At 38.3% G+C, this 14,638-nt stretch overlaps 1 protein-coding gene across 1 annotated transcript in view; it reads right to left on the reverse strand.

Moving 5' to 3' along the window:
- Positions 1-8,659: 8,659 nt before the first annotated feature.
- The window catches only part of CCDC186 (coiled-coil domain containing 186), a 41,314-nt gene continuing 35,335 nt past the window's right edge, over positions 8,660-14,638 (reverse strand). Inside the window, exons 15-16 of the mRNA XM_065923383.1 lie at positions 13,394-13,613; positions 8,660-12,706 (exon numbers count right to left, since the gene is read on the reverse strand). Of these exons, the coding sequence (XP_065779455.1) occupies positions 12,602-12,706; positions 13,394-13,613 (325 nt within the window). The 3' untranslated portion in view covers positions 8,660-12,601. The remainder of the gene's footprint in view (positions 12,707-13,393; positions 13,614-14,638) is intronic.

Below are 14,638 nucleotides of genomic sequence, written 5' to 3' on the forward strand. Positions count from 1 at the left end.
GCTCCAGCAGCACGTGTAATAAATTTGGGTCCATCACAGAATTCATGTGGCCCCTACACAGTGATGACTCACGAATAAGTAAAGTATTTCCTATTTTTAAGATATTTTGTAAACCCCAGGGCAACCACTAAGACATTTTACAAAGAGGATTAACACCCAAGCCAATAATGGAGATATAATTGAATCATACAAAATAATCCAAGGGCAGACAGAAAATCTAGAAAAGGATGCAGAATTTATTTTACATGTGCATCTGGCTTAGCTTAAGGATTGAATCTTAGTGGCTGCAAACACAGCCCGAGTTCTATCAAAACACACATTGAGGGACTTCCCTGGTGGTCCAGTGGTTACGCATTTACCTTGCAGGAGATGCAGTTTCCATCCCATTGAGTTTCCATCTCGACCTTAGTTCCTTAGGTCGAGGAACTAAGATCCCACTTCCCAGCCAAGCCTGTGAGCCACAACTACTAAGCCTGACAACTAGAGAAAAGGAAAAGCCCTAACTCTGCAACAAAGACCCAGCACAGCCTAAATAATTAATTTAAAAATAAAATGGAAAATGTTTAAACATATACACCCTGAGTCAGGAGCAGTGCTTGAGTTATCTACATTGCTTTGAAAAACACTACAGCACCTAAATGAAATATTGATGATGGAGCTTTCATAAACTTGGAGAATGAGTGCCAACCTTGTGTCAGGGGGGACACGTGGTTAGTTGCCAGCACCTGTCTGCCTTCCTGTCCTCAACGGCACACCATGGCCCTGGTTAAACCCCCTGACCCAAGGACTAAAGCAGGCAAGTGTTGCCAACACCTTCCTTTGGCTGGGATTAGTAAAATTCCAAGCCCTGTCGTGCTTTTCCTCCCTTTTCTTCCCTTTTCCTAGCAAAGGTGAAACACCCACAGGACATCCATAGTAGAACCTGGCCCTTAGCACAGAGTCTGTGTGACCGTGTCAAACACATCTTAATTTTAAAGGTCCAGCCATCTAAACACTCTCCCTGTGGACACCTCAGTGGCTGTGCATGAGAGGATGGGGTTGGCTGGAAAATGAATAAGTGCAAAGGCGCCTGCATCCTTCTTATCCTGCAGCCGCTGCACTTGCCGTCCCACCTTCAGAAGTGGCATCAGGCTGCAGGTGTCTCCAGGTAGCATGAGGTCTGAATCTAGACTTGAATTCTAGATCTTCTCAGGGAGTGCTGTTCAAATGAACACTGGCAATTCATCACCTTCTCCTACCTCTTTCCAACTATATGAGAAAACTGAGCAATCTCCTTCAGGAGAATTAGAAAATTGAACAATAGGATCTTTCTAGATAATAAGTATGCGTGTTTATGTATATAATCTCCACCCCTGCCCCCTTCCTCCTATGGTGCCTGGCATGTGATATGATTCTTAGAATACAATTTTAAAAGCCACCTATAGCAAAAGATTGGTCAAAAGAAAATTTGGCCTTGGAGTACGGAATGAAGCAGGGCAAAGGCTAATAGAGTTTTGCCAAGAGAAAGCACTGGTCATAGCAAACACCCTCTTCCAACAACACAAGAGAAGACTCTACACATGGACATCACCAGATGGTCAACACCAAAATCAAATTGATTATATTCTTTGCAGCCAAAGATGGAGAAGTTCTATACAGTCAGCAAAAACAAGACCAGGAGCTGACTATGGCTCAGATCATGAACTCCTTATTGCCAAATTCAGTCTTAAATTGAAGAAAGTAGGGAAAACCATTAGACCATTCAGGTATGACCTAAATCAAATCCCTTATGATTATAAAGTGGAAGTGAGAAACAGATTTAAGGGACTAGATCTGATAGAGTGCCTGATGAACTATGGATGGAGGTTTGTGACATTGTACAGGAGACAGGGATCAAGACCATCCCTATGGAAAACAAATGCAAAGCAAAATGGCTGTCTGAAGAGGCCTTACAAACAGCTCTGAAAAGAAGAGAAGCGAAAAGCAAAGGAGAAAAGGAAAGATATTTCCATTTGAATGCAGAGTTCCAAAGAATAGCAAGGAGAGATAAGAAAGCCTTTCTCAGCGATCAATGCAAAGAAATAGAGGAAAACAACAGAATGGGAAAGACTAGAGATCTCTTCAAGAAAATTCGAGATACCAAGGGAACATTTCATGCAAAGATGGGTTCAATAAATGATAGAAATGGTAGGGACCTAACAGAAGCAGAAGATGGCAAGAATACACAGAAGAACTGTACAAAATGATCTTCAAGACCCAGATAATCATGATAGTGTGATCACTCACCTAGAGCCAGACATCCTGGAATGTGAAGTCAAGTAGGCCTTAGGAAGCATCACTACGAACAAAGCTAGTGGAGGTGATGGAATTCCAGTTGAGCTATTTCAAATCCTGAGAGATGATGCTGTGAAAGTGCTGCACTCAATATGCCAGCAAATTTGGAAAACTCAGCAGTGGCCACAGGACTGGAAAAGGTCACTTTTCATTCCAATCCCTAAGAAAGGCAATGCCAAAGAATGCTCAAACTACTGCACAAATGTACTCATCTCACACGCTAGTAAAGAAATGCTCAAAATTCTCCAAGCCAGGCTACAACAGAACGTGAACTGTGAACTTCCAGATGTTCAAGTTGGTTTTAGAAAAGGCAGAGGAACCAGAGATCAAATTGCCAACATCCACTGGATCATCAAAAAAGCAAGAGAGTTCCAGAAAAACATCTATTTCTGCTTTATTGACTATGCCAAAGCTTTGACTGTGTAGATCACAAGAAACTGTGGAAAATTCTGAAAGAGATGGGAATACCAGACCACCTGACTTGCCTCTTGAGAAACCTGTATGCAGGTCAGGAAGCAACAGTTAGAACTGGACATGGAACAACAGACTGGTTCCAAATAGGAAAAGGAGTACGTCAAGTCTGTATATTGTCACCCTGTTTATTTAACTTATATGCAGAGTACATCATGAGAAACGCTGGGCTGGAAGAAGCACAAGCTGGAATCAAAATTGCCGGGAGAAATATCAATACCCTCAGATATGCAGATGACACCACCCTTATGGCAGAAAGTGAAGAGGAACTAAAAAGCCTCTTGATGAAAGTGAAAGAGAGTGAAAAAGTTGGTTTAAAGCTCAACATTCAGAAAATTAAGATCATGGCATCTGGTCCCATCACTTCATGGCAAATAGATGGGGAAACAGTGGAAACAGTGACTGACTTTATTTTTCTGGGCTCCAAAATCACTGCAGATGGTGATTGCAACCATGAAATTAAGACACTTACTCCTTGGAAGGAAAGTTAAGACCAACCTAGATAGCATATTAAAAAGCAGAGACATTACTTTGCCAACAAAGGTCCATCTAGTCAAAGCTATGGTTTTTCCAGCAGTCATGTATGGATGTGAGAGTTGGACTGTGAAGAAAGCTGAGTGCCAAAGAATTAATGCTTTTGAACTGTGGTGTTGAAGGCTCTTGAGAGTCCCTTGGGCTGCAAGGAGATCCAACCAGTCCATCCTAAAGGAGATCAGTCCTGGGTGTTCATTGCAAGGACTGATGCTGAAGCTGAAACTCCAATACTTTGGCCACCTCATGCGAAGAGTTGACTCATTGGAAAAGACCCTGATGCTGGGAGGGATTGGGGGTAAGAGGAGAAGGGGACGACAGAGGATGAGATGGCTGGATGGTATCACTGACTCGATGGACATGAGTTTGAGTAAACTCCAGGAATTGGTGATGGACAGGGAGGCCTGGCATGCTGTGATTCATGGGGTTGCAAAGAGTCGGATACAACTGAGCAACTGAACTGAACTGAACTGATAGCAAAAGAGCACACACTCAATGAAAAATATCTTGGAAACAAGAATTTAAAGTGAAATATGAAAGTATACCGGGGACTTCCCTGGTGGTATACATGCAGTCCATGTCCAGTGGATAAGAATCCACCTCTCAATGCAGGAGACATGGGCTCGATCCCTGGTCCAGGAAGGTTCTACATGCCTTCTGAAGGCTGCATGGCTCTAGAGCTGGGGAGTCACAACTAATGAGCCCCTGTGCTGCAATTACTGAAGCCCATGTGCTTAGAGTCTTGCTCTCCAACAAGGAATCCACCTCTATAAGAAACCCGTGCACTCCAACTAGAGAGTAGCCCCCACTCTCTGCAACTAGAGAAAGCCCACATACAGCAATGTAGACCCAGCACAGCCACAAATAAATAAAAAATACAGCAGTGTGTACATGGCAATTTCAGGGAAGCACTTACATTAAAAAATCTTTTTAAAAGAAAATGTAGCACGCCTCAGGGGAAGCCACTGTTGAGTCTATGCATCTAATCAGAACTTTGGCTTTACATACACACAGTTGTATATTTAACAGTGCTTTTTCAGTCTGTGGTAAAGGCTATTCTATTAAATCAACGATCTTTATAATACACTTATATATGCACCCTTCAACATTTTAGTAATAGTATTTGCAAAAACAGGAATTGCCCCCTTTCTTTTTAAAGATATAGCTTATCTGTCCACATCTCAGAGCTTCACAGTTTACACAGTTCTTCCGCATTCAGTGCCAAATTTAATCCTCAGAACAGCTCTGCAAAGTGCGTTTTATCATCCCCATTTTACAGGTGAGAAAACTGAAGCTCAAAGAGGTTAAGTTGTGTGTTTGAGGTTTCACAATCAGTGGCAGGGCAGGGTCATGCAAGTCCGTGTCCACATCATTTTACAGCCCTCAGCGTTCTCCAGCTGCCTTAGATGGAAAGGGAGGCTCCATTAGAGTCACCAACAGGGCAGCAAGAAAAGATATACCCATAGGTAATTCAGAAGCTTAAGGAACCCAAAGTGTTGAAAAAATTATAGTATCATCCATTAATTGAGTCCTCTGCAAAACCATTACTGAGATTACAGAGAACAAAATGACTGATTTTTTACTTCTCTGATTTCAGTTAGAGGAAGAGCTTAGTCAAAAGACAATCAGAAAGAGGAAGAAAAGAGGGGCGCCAAGTCTCCAGCTAAGAGTCTGCTAAATCACCCAAGCTCGCACATCCATCTTCTGTAACAGTTGATTGGTCTTTTTGTTTAAACCATATTAATACAAACCATAATTATGACTTCAACCCACTCATGGATGTATTTGTGCTCTAACTGTGTTCCTTATCATTTCAAAAGGAAAACACACATTCTTAACATGCAAAAGCAGTATAGTACATCATATTTATTTCTGACCAGAGACACTAGGTCCTAAATGCTATTGGGCTACGTAAGTTCAGCATTGGGTAAACCCCTAGAACACTTAAGAGCACCTCTTGGGACAAACCATGTTCATATAGGAAACTACTTTTCTTATGCTGACAAGTGTCCAGAACCAATCAGAGGGGTTTTTAACTTCATTGTGGGAGGGATCATGCAACCAGCTGTATCAGAATGTGAGACTTAGGGCCCTCAAGCCGCCTCTTGCAGACCTCACCTTCACTTGAATTTGGTCCTTACCTCTACCCTACCCACCCCCAAACCTGATAAGTTCTCTGCTTCTCATTCCCACCACTCTATGACACCTATTGATCTGTTAATGAGCATTTAAGGCAGAAATTAATCTAGAAAAACATTTCAGTATACTCTGAATAATTCTTTCTTAGGATTGACTGGCTTTTTTTTAGAGGGAAAGTTTTAATAGAATCAACTTTAAATTATATAATACATGAATTTATCCTTTTAAAAAGGGCTTTCCTGATAGCTCCATTGGTAAAGAATCCACCTGCAGTGCGGGAGATCCCAGTTTGATTCCTGGGTCGGGAAGATTTGCTGGAGAAACGATAGGCTACCCACGCCTGCATTCTTCGGCTTCCCTTGTGGTGCAGCTGGTAAAGACTCCACCTTCGATGCGGGAGACCTGAGTTTAATCGCTGGGTTGGAAATCCCCTGGAGAAGGGAAAGGCTACCCACTCCAGTACTCTGGCTTAGAGAACTCCATGGACATCCAAGGGGTCTCAAAGAGTCAGACACGACAGACTTTCACTTTCATCCATTAAAAAACTGGAGCAGTCCTTAAACCTGGCACCCCCTCCTTCATCCCCCCTCAACACACAATCAGACAAAGTGATTTCTTCTAGTGTTTAGTGTTTTCTATTCAGTGTGTTAACTCTCTGGAAATTCTCTCCTTTTAAAAAATAATACATGTATGTTAAGCTGTACATCTCTAGTTGAACTTATAATTACAAAAATGTACAAGATGACATCAGGAATCACTATGGAACATCCTCTATAAACAGCCACTTTATATGGGTCCTGCCTCCCGTGGCATACCATCCATAGCACAGGGAAACCTATGTGTGATACAGAGCACTTCCACCATCAAAATAGTAATATGACAAGGAATTGAATGTGACAAGGAATCTTGCTGAACTTTCCCGTTTTCCCCTTTTATCTCTTGACTGACTTATAAAAAAAAGCCTACCCAAGCAGAATTTGAAGGAAGTGATGAAGGTTGGAAACTCAAGAGACAGCCAAACCAGCTCTGGGCAAGTAGTGTTCGGGTTGTTGTTTTGGGTGTGTGTTAAGTTGTGTGTGTGGGAGATGGGAGTGTGGACAGAGAAAAAAGGAAAAATTCTCTTCCGCTTTATCCTAAAGTTGTTACTGAAATGAAACTATATTATGCCTGTAGAGTGCGATCTTTAAAAATCATCAGCAACATTTGTGCTTTAAAGGACGGACTTTGCAAACAAGTGACTTGGACCTTCATGAGACTGTAAAATTGGGCCATCGAATTTCTCAGGAGGTATCTGCGGCTTGAGTGTGTGGAGCGCCATTCTGCCTTGAAGCTTCCAAGCAACTGCTTTAACTTTTTTTTTTGAAAGTTCGTGCCTTGGAGCTTAGAAAGCATTTAACCACATAAAAGTAAAGAAAAAATGTAATAACAAACACACAAAGCCTTCTTGCCCATAAATTTTGATGAGAGTTAGTCACTGTTTCAAAATAACCGTTTCTATAAGAAAGTGGATTCTGGATTCCAATTAGGAAGCAAGAGACTCTTCTTGACCTGCCAGTCCCAAGCAGGTTCTCCCTCCAGTCCTTCCAGGCTTCCCCAAATAACACAAAAACATAAAATTCAGGGAGAAACTGGTTCAGAGTCCAAAGCAACAGCCTTCTTTAGCATGAACTCCTAGGGAGCTGGGTTTTGGGGGGGGGGGGGGAGTTGGGATCTTTTGGGAGCCCTGGTGGGAAGAGCTCAAAGTGTTTCTGTCAAGTTGGTGGGCAGACTAGATCAACGGGAGCAGGGGTAGTGGGCGTTTGGTCAGACTTCATAAAAAAATAACCTGTTTAAGAAATACCATGGCAGGCTTAACTGCTTTGGGACAAGAAACATGTAAGGATGCTGAGAACACATCTTGCCCGTTGGTCTTTAATTATTAAAAATAAAAACACAGTGAAATGGATGATATGGAAAGCCATTCCAGTATTTAGTTTCCAAGTAAATGTAACTAGAAGTTGACCATCAACAGGTAACTCTTTATTTCAGTGAATGCTAAAATTTCAACGAACTTTTTGCACTGGGTTAAATGGCAGAGACTCCTCTTTCAGATACAACATCCTACCTCTCCCCCTTTTTTCCTGAAGTGCAATTATGGGTAGACCATCTGACTGGCTAGCAGCACGCCCTTTGAACAATTTAAAAGGCTAAAAATCCCTCAGAAGTAGAGTATGACTTAAGTGGCTGCTTCTTTTAAAAAATTAGAATCAAGTCTCCTAACTGTGATTTAGGAATTAATAGTGCATCTCTGCAAGGGCAGGGACAGTCTGGTCACACTGTTGTCAGCATTAGCCCTGGTCAGCCAGAGGCATCCTCCCAAGTTGCTGGTCCTCTTGAAGAAGTGTGCCCTCGTTGTACACTCACTGACTGAAGCAAACTTTAGTAAGAAAAAGCAGGACTTCCTTGGTAGCACAGTGGATAAGGATTCGCCTGCTAGCGCAGAGGACACAGGTTCCATCCCCGGTCCGGGAAGATGCCACAAGTGGAGAAGCAACTAAGCCGATGCACCAGAGCTAAGCCAGCATACCGCAACTGGCAGAGCCGGTGCTCTTGCAGCAAGAAGCCGCCACCTCGAGGCCGCGCACCGCAGTGAAGAGGAGGCCCTGCTCACTGCAACTAGAGAAGGCCCGCATGCAGCAATGAGGACCAGTGCAGCCAAAATATAAATTTTTTAAAAAAGAAATCATTTAAAAAAAGAAAAAAAAAAGCAGGCTTGGATTTAAGTTCATTGGAAGGGTCTTTCATAACTGCAGGTCACACTGACCAGTTAAGAACCATAAGCTAGTCTCTTCCAAAAACTCTTTATATACTCCTTTCTCTTGCAAAAAAATGTATAAGCCGCTGAAAACAGATTACGAAGTAAGTCAGCAAAGCTTCCTCAATCCTATTAATTGTACCTTTATTTTAAGGATCCTGATTTCAGGGAATTCCTTCCAATACTGAACTCTTTAAGGAATGTGGCATAATCTGTGTGTACCTGAACTGTTCTGAGAAATGGAAAACAACACACTGCGATGTGAAATATCCATCATACAGGTTACCTGCATGAAGCTAATGCCATTTCAGTATCTTTTTATTGAACCTACTAGATCTTTATTATTAAACCTAGATAATTTGGGCAAGTAAGTTCCATAGTTTTGTGGAAAATCTGAATTTATTACTGACTTGTCAAGTTCAACGAGAAATTTTCACATAGGCAGCCATTTACAAAAGGCCAGATTTTGCTATCAATAATTTAGACAAAAATTTAAAATACAACGTGGCATTGAATTTTACTATTGTTCACTGGCTTGTAATTAGTAGAACAAATACAAAAATAGAAAGCAAAAATTCTTATTAATACGGTTTAAAAAAGAACATTCAAGCAATTTGGATCAGTCTTGTGAAGTCTGGAGAATCAGTCTGTTAGTAGTGGTGTGTGTAAATAATCAAAGATACAAGTAAAATACAACTTGGTAAACAGGCATTTCCTATTTAATAAGTACAATATATACATAAAATTCTCTTGAAAAGCTTCATTTTATACAGAAAGATATTTACAAAATGAACAGTGTACTCAAACTAAAGATTATCTGTACAATCCACACATATATATATATATATGAACTTTGGAAGATAAACAAGTTTCATCATAGTCAAAATGGACAGCTCATATGCATTTTAAAAAAGAATTTCATTTCAGAAGAAAAATACATCTTTAAAATACAATTATATTTTTCATTTATTTTCCTGAAAAATTCTATTTGGATTCTCTTTTGATTATCTTCTCATGTTCAATCTTGAAAATTTTCAGGTTTCTAGTGCCACCAACCGGTATTAAACATGAACAATCTTAGTGTCAAAAAAGAAATCTTTTGTTTTAAAAAGGTTATTGGAAGACAGACCACTGAATCCAGCATTCATAAGGCAAATTAACCATATGGAATAACATGATTGATAAACATAAAAATATTTTCATTGGGGAACATATACAACATTTACAGTATTAATGGTTTCCAGTGCTTTTTTTCTTCCACTGGAAAATTCTGGTCTGAAATTATATGTAAAAATCTTTAGAAAATAATATACTGCTAAACAATTTAGAAACAAACATGACACCATGATTAGATTCATCTTTATGAGCATCAAGTGGACATTAATAATTTACTAAAATGGCAAAAATTAAGTGCCATTTTATGGTCTTTGGATTTTTTTTTCCCCTTCCTAAAACAATAATTAAACATAAAACTGTGAAAAAAGGAAATGTGCAGAATCACCACAAAAACAACAATCTGCTCTCAATGTACCTAAGGAAGGATTCGTTTCCTAAAGCTTCATGCGAGTGAGACTTCTGGATCACCTACTTGCACAAGTGCATTAACCTTCTACTGACAAGGGCTGGTTGTGGGCTGTAGACACTCAAAAGAGCAGCTCCTACTGCTTCCCAGCGGTTTTCACTAGACCATAAGCTCCATGCGGACACGAACTGCCCTGTCTGGTCTGTCTACAGTATAATGTTGACACCCTGTATGGTGCCTGGCAATCAAGGGGTTTTCAATAAATGTGTTTATTTAAATAACATTTGTTGGTAGCCTGACAAAATTTAATTTCAAGATAAATTGCTTTAAATGGTTATGGATAGAAAGCTTAAAAAACAAACTAAAGTTTAAACTCATTCTACTGTTCAAATCCACCATTTCCAATCCTTAGAGCTTAACAGACTAAAGTCTGAAGTGGTATGGGAAAAAGGCAGTCACAGTGCATATGTATGTATACATACACACAAAAATAATTTCCTCCTCAAAGAAATCAAAATAGCGCTAACAAAAACAGCCTTTGGTGTGTTTAATTAATAATAAACAGACAAACCAAAATTTCTCCCAGAAGTCAAGTTTATCGTTTATCCACACCATTTTCCTTTTCTGGACACCCCATTCTTCTTTCTATATATTGCCTTCTAAATGCTTAATCAGGATCTTTGGGTCAGTCTAGAGAGAGATCTGATAAATGCACATTGCTGTACACACTTTTGCTCAGTCATGATCTATATACAAAAGGATATAGTAGAAACTAAAGAACAAAAGGAAAATAAATCATTTCCTTCAAATTTTCCACAGTTCCTTACATTTATGGGGGGAGCAATAATAAGTCAACATATGGTTTATAATTGCATTCTTCTAAAACTGTTTAACCATTAAACGTCTTTAAATGAATGCTGGCACAAATGTCAATATTGGAATGCTTCATTTTCATATGCAATATATGTATGCAAAAATGTGTGTGTGTATGTACATATATATTTTAAAAGTGTACAGACATAGAATACTGTAGATCTGACCACTATTTGGTCTCCATTAACATATTTTGTGTCTTGGAAGGAAAAAACAAATACTGTAGTGTATGAACCTATATCACATAAGAAGATGTAAAAATTTAGTTGCATTGACTAAATAGTCTTTGGGAGCATCAATACTATTATCAAAAACAACTAGGAAAATAATTCAGATGTGATTGCACTTACCCTCATTTCTTTATTTTAATAAATTATTACTGGTAAAAAAGAGCAAGACACATTATGGTAAGACCAAAACTTTTACAGTTATTTTAAATTTAAAGTGTTTCTGAACTTATATTTCCATTTTGAAGTGAAAAGATTCTGTTTTTGGATGAAACCTATTAACTCAATATATAGAAAAAATAAGATGCTACAATGAATCATCTAACCTTTAGTAAATGATCTTTTTATACAATGGTAGGTTGATTAAAAAAAAAATTAAAATACATTAAAGGGATGTTGCCATCAAAAGCCCAGCCCAACTGGTAAAGCCATACAATTCTTTAAAGGCTTTTAATCCATCACCTCAACACTTACTTCTCTTGAGAGGAAAAGAAGGATGCAAAAATTCAAAACAAAAATGAAGCTTGCTGCAACATCTGTGTACGTGCCAAGGTATCGTTACAGAAATGATCTGAATATAACGAAATGTAGAAAATCACAGTGAGAAATTACAAGAGCCGAGAAAAAAATTCAGTGACAGAAATACCGATACTGTGACCAGCAACACTTGACTGTGTATCTTCAATAAATATTGTAAAAATCCAACAGGATACATAAATTTGGCTCTAAAACTCCTTTGGTTACAGAGATATAATTATTTTGTGTTTTAAATAAATACACTGAAACACAGCACATTTAGGGACTGTAAGATCACACCACTATAACATATAATTAAACTAACAGTAAAGAATGGCACACAGATAAAATGGTTATCAGTGCCCTACGCTGGATTCTCTTGGGAACTGGTTCTCCATAAGTATTTTATATTTATCTTTATACTTGATGTCAGTAAAGCTAAAGTATTTCTGTTTCCAAGAATTCATCATTCATCTCTTGGTTCTAACGACTAATGTACTTCACGTTTTAAAATACAACTTAGGTCCACAGGAATTTTCTAAATGAGCAAATTATTTCAAATCATAGTTTATGTAACTAGAGATTTTAAAAAACTTAACAATTAACTCAAATCTGAAAAAACTGTTCCTAGCACAAATAAGGAAGCCTGATAGAAGCATACAGTGCCCAATCACTGCTAGGTACCAAGAGCTAGCTTTCCCATTAGCTCCCATGAAGATCAAGGGGTTTAAGAACTCATTGGTGTCCCTAACAAACAAGCAAATGTTATATCAGAATATCAAAACAAAAGTTTTTCTCATTTCTTTAGTTTTATTCATGTTGGAGAAATAGCATATTACTGAATGATTAACACCTGTTCTTTCATGCATAATTTTGGAAAGTGAAATCATTTTTTTTGACATTATATATTTTAAAGGGAAGAAATACGGAGAAGGGGTTTTCAAAAGCCCTTGTTGTAATATTCAGCACTTCATATGACTATCAGCAAATTAAATTCCGTTGTTCAGATTCAATGACAGGCTGTCACTGTACAAGAACAAGTTTCCTCAGCGCTTACATTCTTACAGTATACACAGCAATGCATTTGTGTTGTAAAAAGGTACTTTTTTATACAGATGAAGCAAAACAAACTTTGTACTAGCTGCCACACAAAGCAGGGAGAAGTTTCCGGCAGTCATGGGCAGCGGCACCTGCTCCTCGTGTGGCTTTGTCTGTTCACTGAGGAAGAGCTTTGTGTTGGGTTTTCTTCGTCCTCTGTTCTAGTTCATGCTGGTGTTTAATCAGACGTTCTATTTCTGTTCCAAGTGTTTGCAGATTTTCCTTTAGCAGTTGGAAAAAGGGGGAAAAGAAAACAGAACTACTAAGTGTAATAAGTAAAAAGATTCGATTTGAACTATTTTCCCCTAAATTTTGAACTAAAGAGTGATAAACAGTCCTATCTGCCGTGTGAGATAAACTTTGCACACGGATGTTTTCAGTGTAGCAATCCTGTGTACTTCAGAGTCATACTTAAATCTTTTCACTGAAGCTATAGCAAATTTTAGTGCATAAAAGTATTATCAGATTAAAAAAATTATTTCTTAAACCTATTACTAACCATTAGGGCCCAAACAGCACAAACAGAATAGCTGGGTCAGATAACAGCTGCAAAAAATAAAATATAGCTGGAAAATACATTAGAAAATAAATACCTCAATCTTAATGCCTCAGTAATCAATTATAACTATTGTAATATATGTCAAAGACTTTCCATGAAGTAAACCACTCATTTAGGGAGTCTATCCAATAGTTATACTAATTTTTTTTTTTTTTTTTGCTATTTCTTTCTTTCCTTGTTAATTTTAAAAATTACATTTTTCAAAAAGAGAAAAACATAAAATTTCATCTATGGAAACAATGGTTACCCTTCATTACAGAAATAGTCCATCCATGTGTTAGACTGAATAAGAGAGGTATACCATTTCTGCCATGTTTCTTGGTTGGTAAGTGAATGAGAAATACAAATACCTTCAAAGTAATATTTTTCAGCAGTGTATCCTCCAAAACAGCCTGTAGTTTCCGGTTGATCTCCAAAGAGAGTTCCAATGTTAATCCACTATCAGCTGGATGGGACGTGTACAAAGATGCCATGATGCCACCGCGCCTACTTAAATGCACTTTGTTAAAATCAGATGCCTCTGAAGAAAGTGTGCCTGATTCTTCTCGTAAAATGTAACTCTGAATTATTCTGTAAAATAAAGCACTACGACAGTTATGTCCCTGCAGAATTTACAAATACTGCAATTTTCAAGAGTGAACTAATCCTAAGTGTAAAGATGATGCATAAAATAATTACATATTAGGTTAATAACAGAACTATATTAGAACACAGGGGACAAAAATAAAAAGAACTATATTAGAACATAGGGGCTTCTCAGGTGGCACTAGTGGTAAAGAACCAGCCTGCCAGTGAGACATAAAAGACTCAGGTTCAATCCCTGGGTTGGGAAGATCCTCTGGAGAAGGGCATGGCAACCCACTCCAGTATTCTTGCCTAGAGAATCCTATGGACAGAGGAGTCTGGCAGGCTACATACACTCTATAGGGTCACAGAATCGGACATGACTGAAGCAACTTAGCAAGTATTAGAAAATAAGGGAATTTTTCTTATTCAGATGGCTTCTCAAATGATTCCATTTTTGTTATACATGGTATTTAGATTTAAGATATATAAACATGGCTATATTTTTCCTTATGTAAATCAAAATATGTGAACAATTTATTGTTCCAGTTTCAGTTAACATTTTCTATTTTCTTGCCACTAAACTTAAAACTTGTGTTGTCCTCTTTTTCTTTTAAAAGTCATGGGCAAGGATGTCCCTGGTGGTCCAGAGGCTAAGATTCAATGCTCCTAATGTAGGGGCACAGGTTCAATCCTTGGTAGGTAAACTAGATCCCACACACTGCAACAGAAACCCAGCACAGATAAACATAAATAAATAAAAATAAACGTGTGGGAAAAAAAGAAGAATGGCTTTGGTAACTTAAACAATTTTTTTAAAAATAAAAGTCATGAGCAAATTTTTCCCTAAATCTGCTCAACAGGAACGATAATCCACAACCCCATTATCTCTTAGAATCACCATCTTGAAAATAAGAAGCTAAGCAGAGCACCATCTATTTTTAAGTTCAAAGTTATTCTAGTATCAAAAAAATTAACACCTACTGAACTCTGTATCACCTTAAAAGGAAAAACCTATGCTTTCTTTCATT

Source organism: Muntiacus reevesi, chromosome 2, assembly GCF_963930625.1.
Source record: "Muntiacus reevesi chromosome 2, mMunRee1.1, whole genome shotgun sequence".
NCBI lineage: Eukaryota > Metazoa > Chordata > Mammalia > Artiodactyla > Cervidae > Muntiacus > Muntiacus reevesi.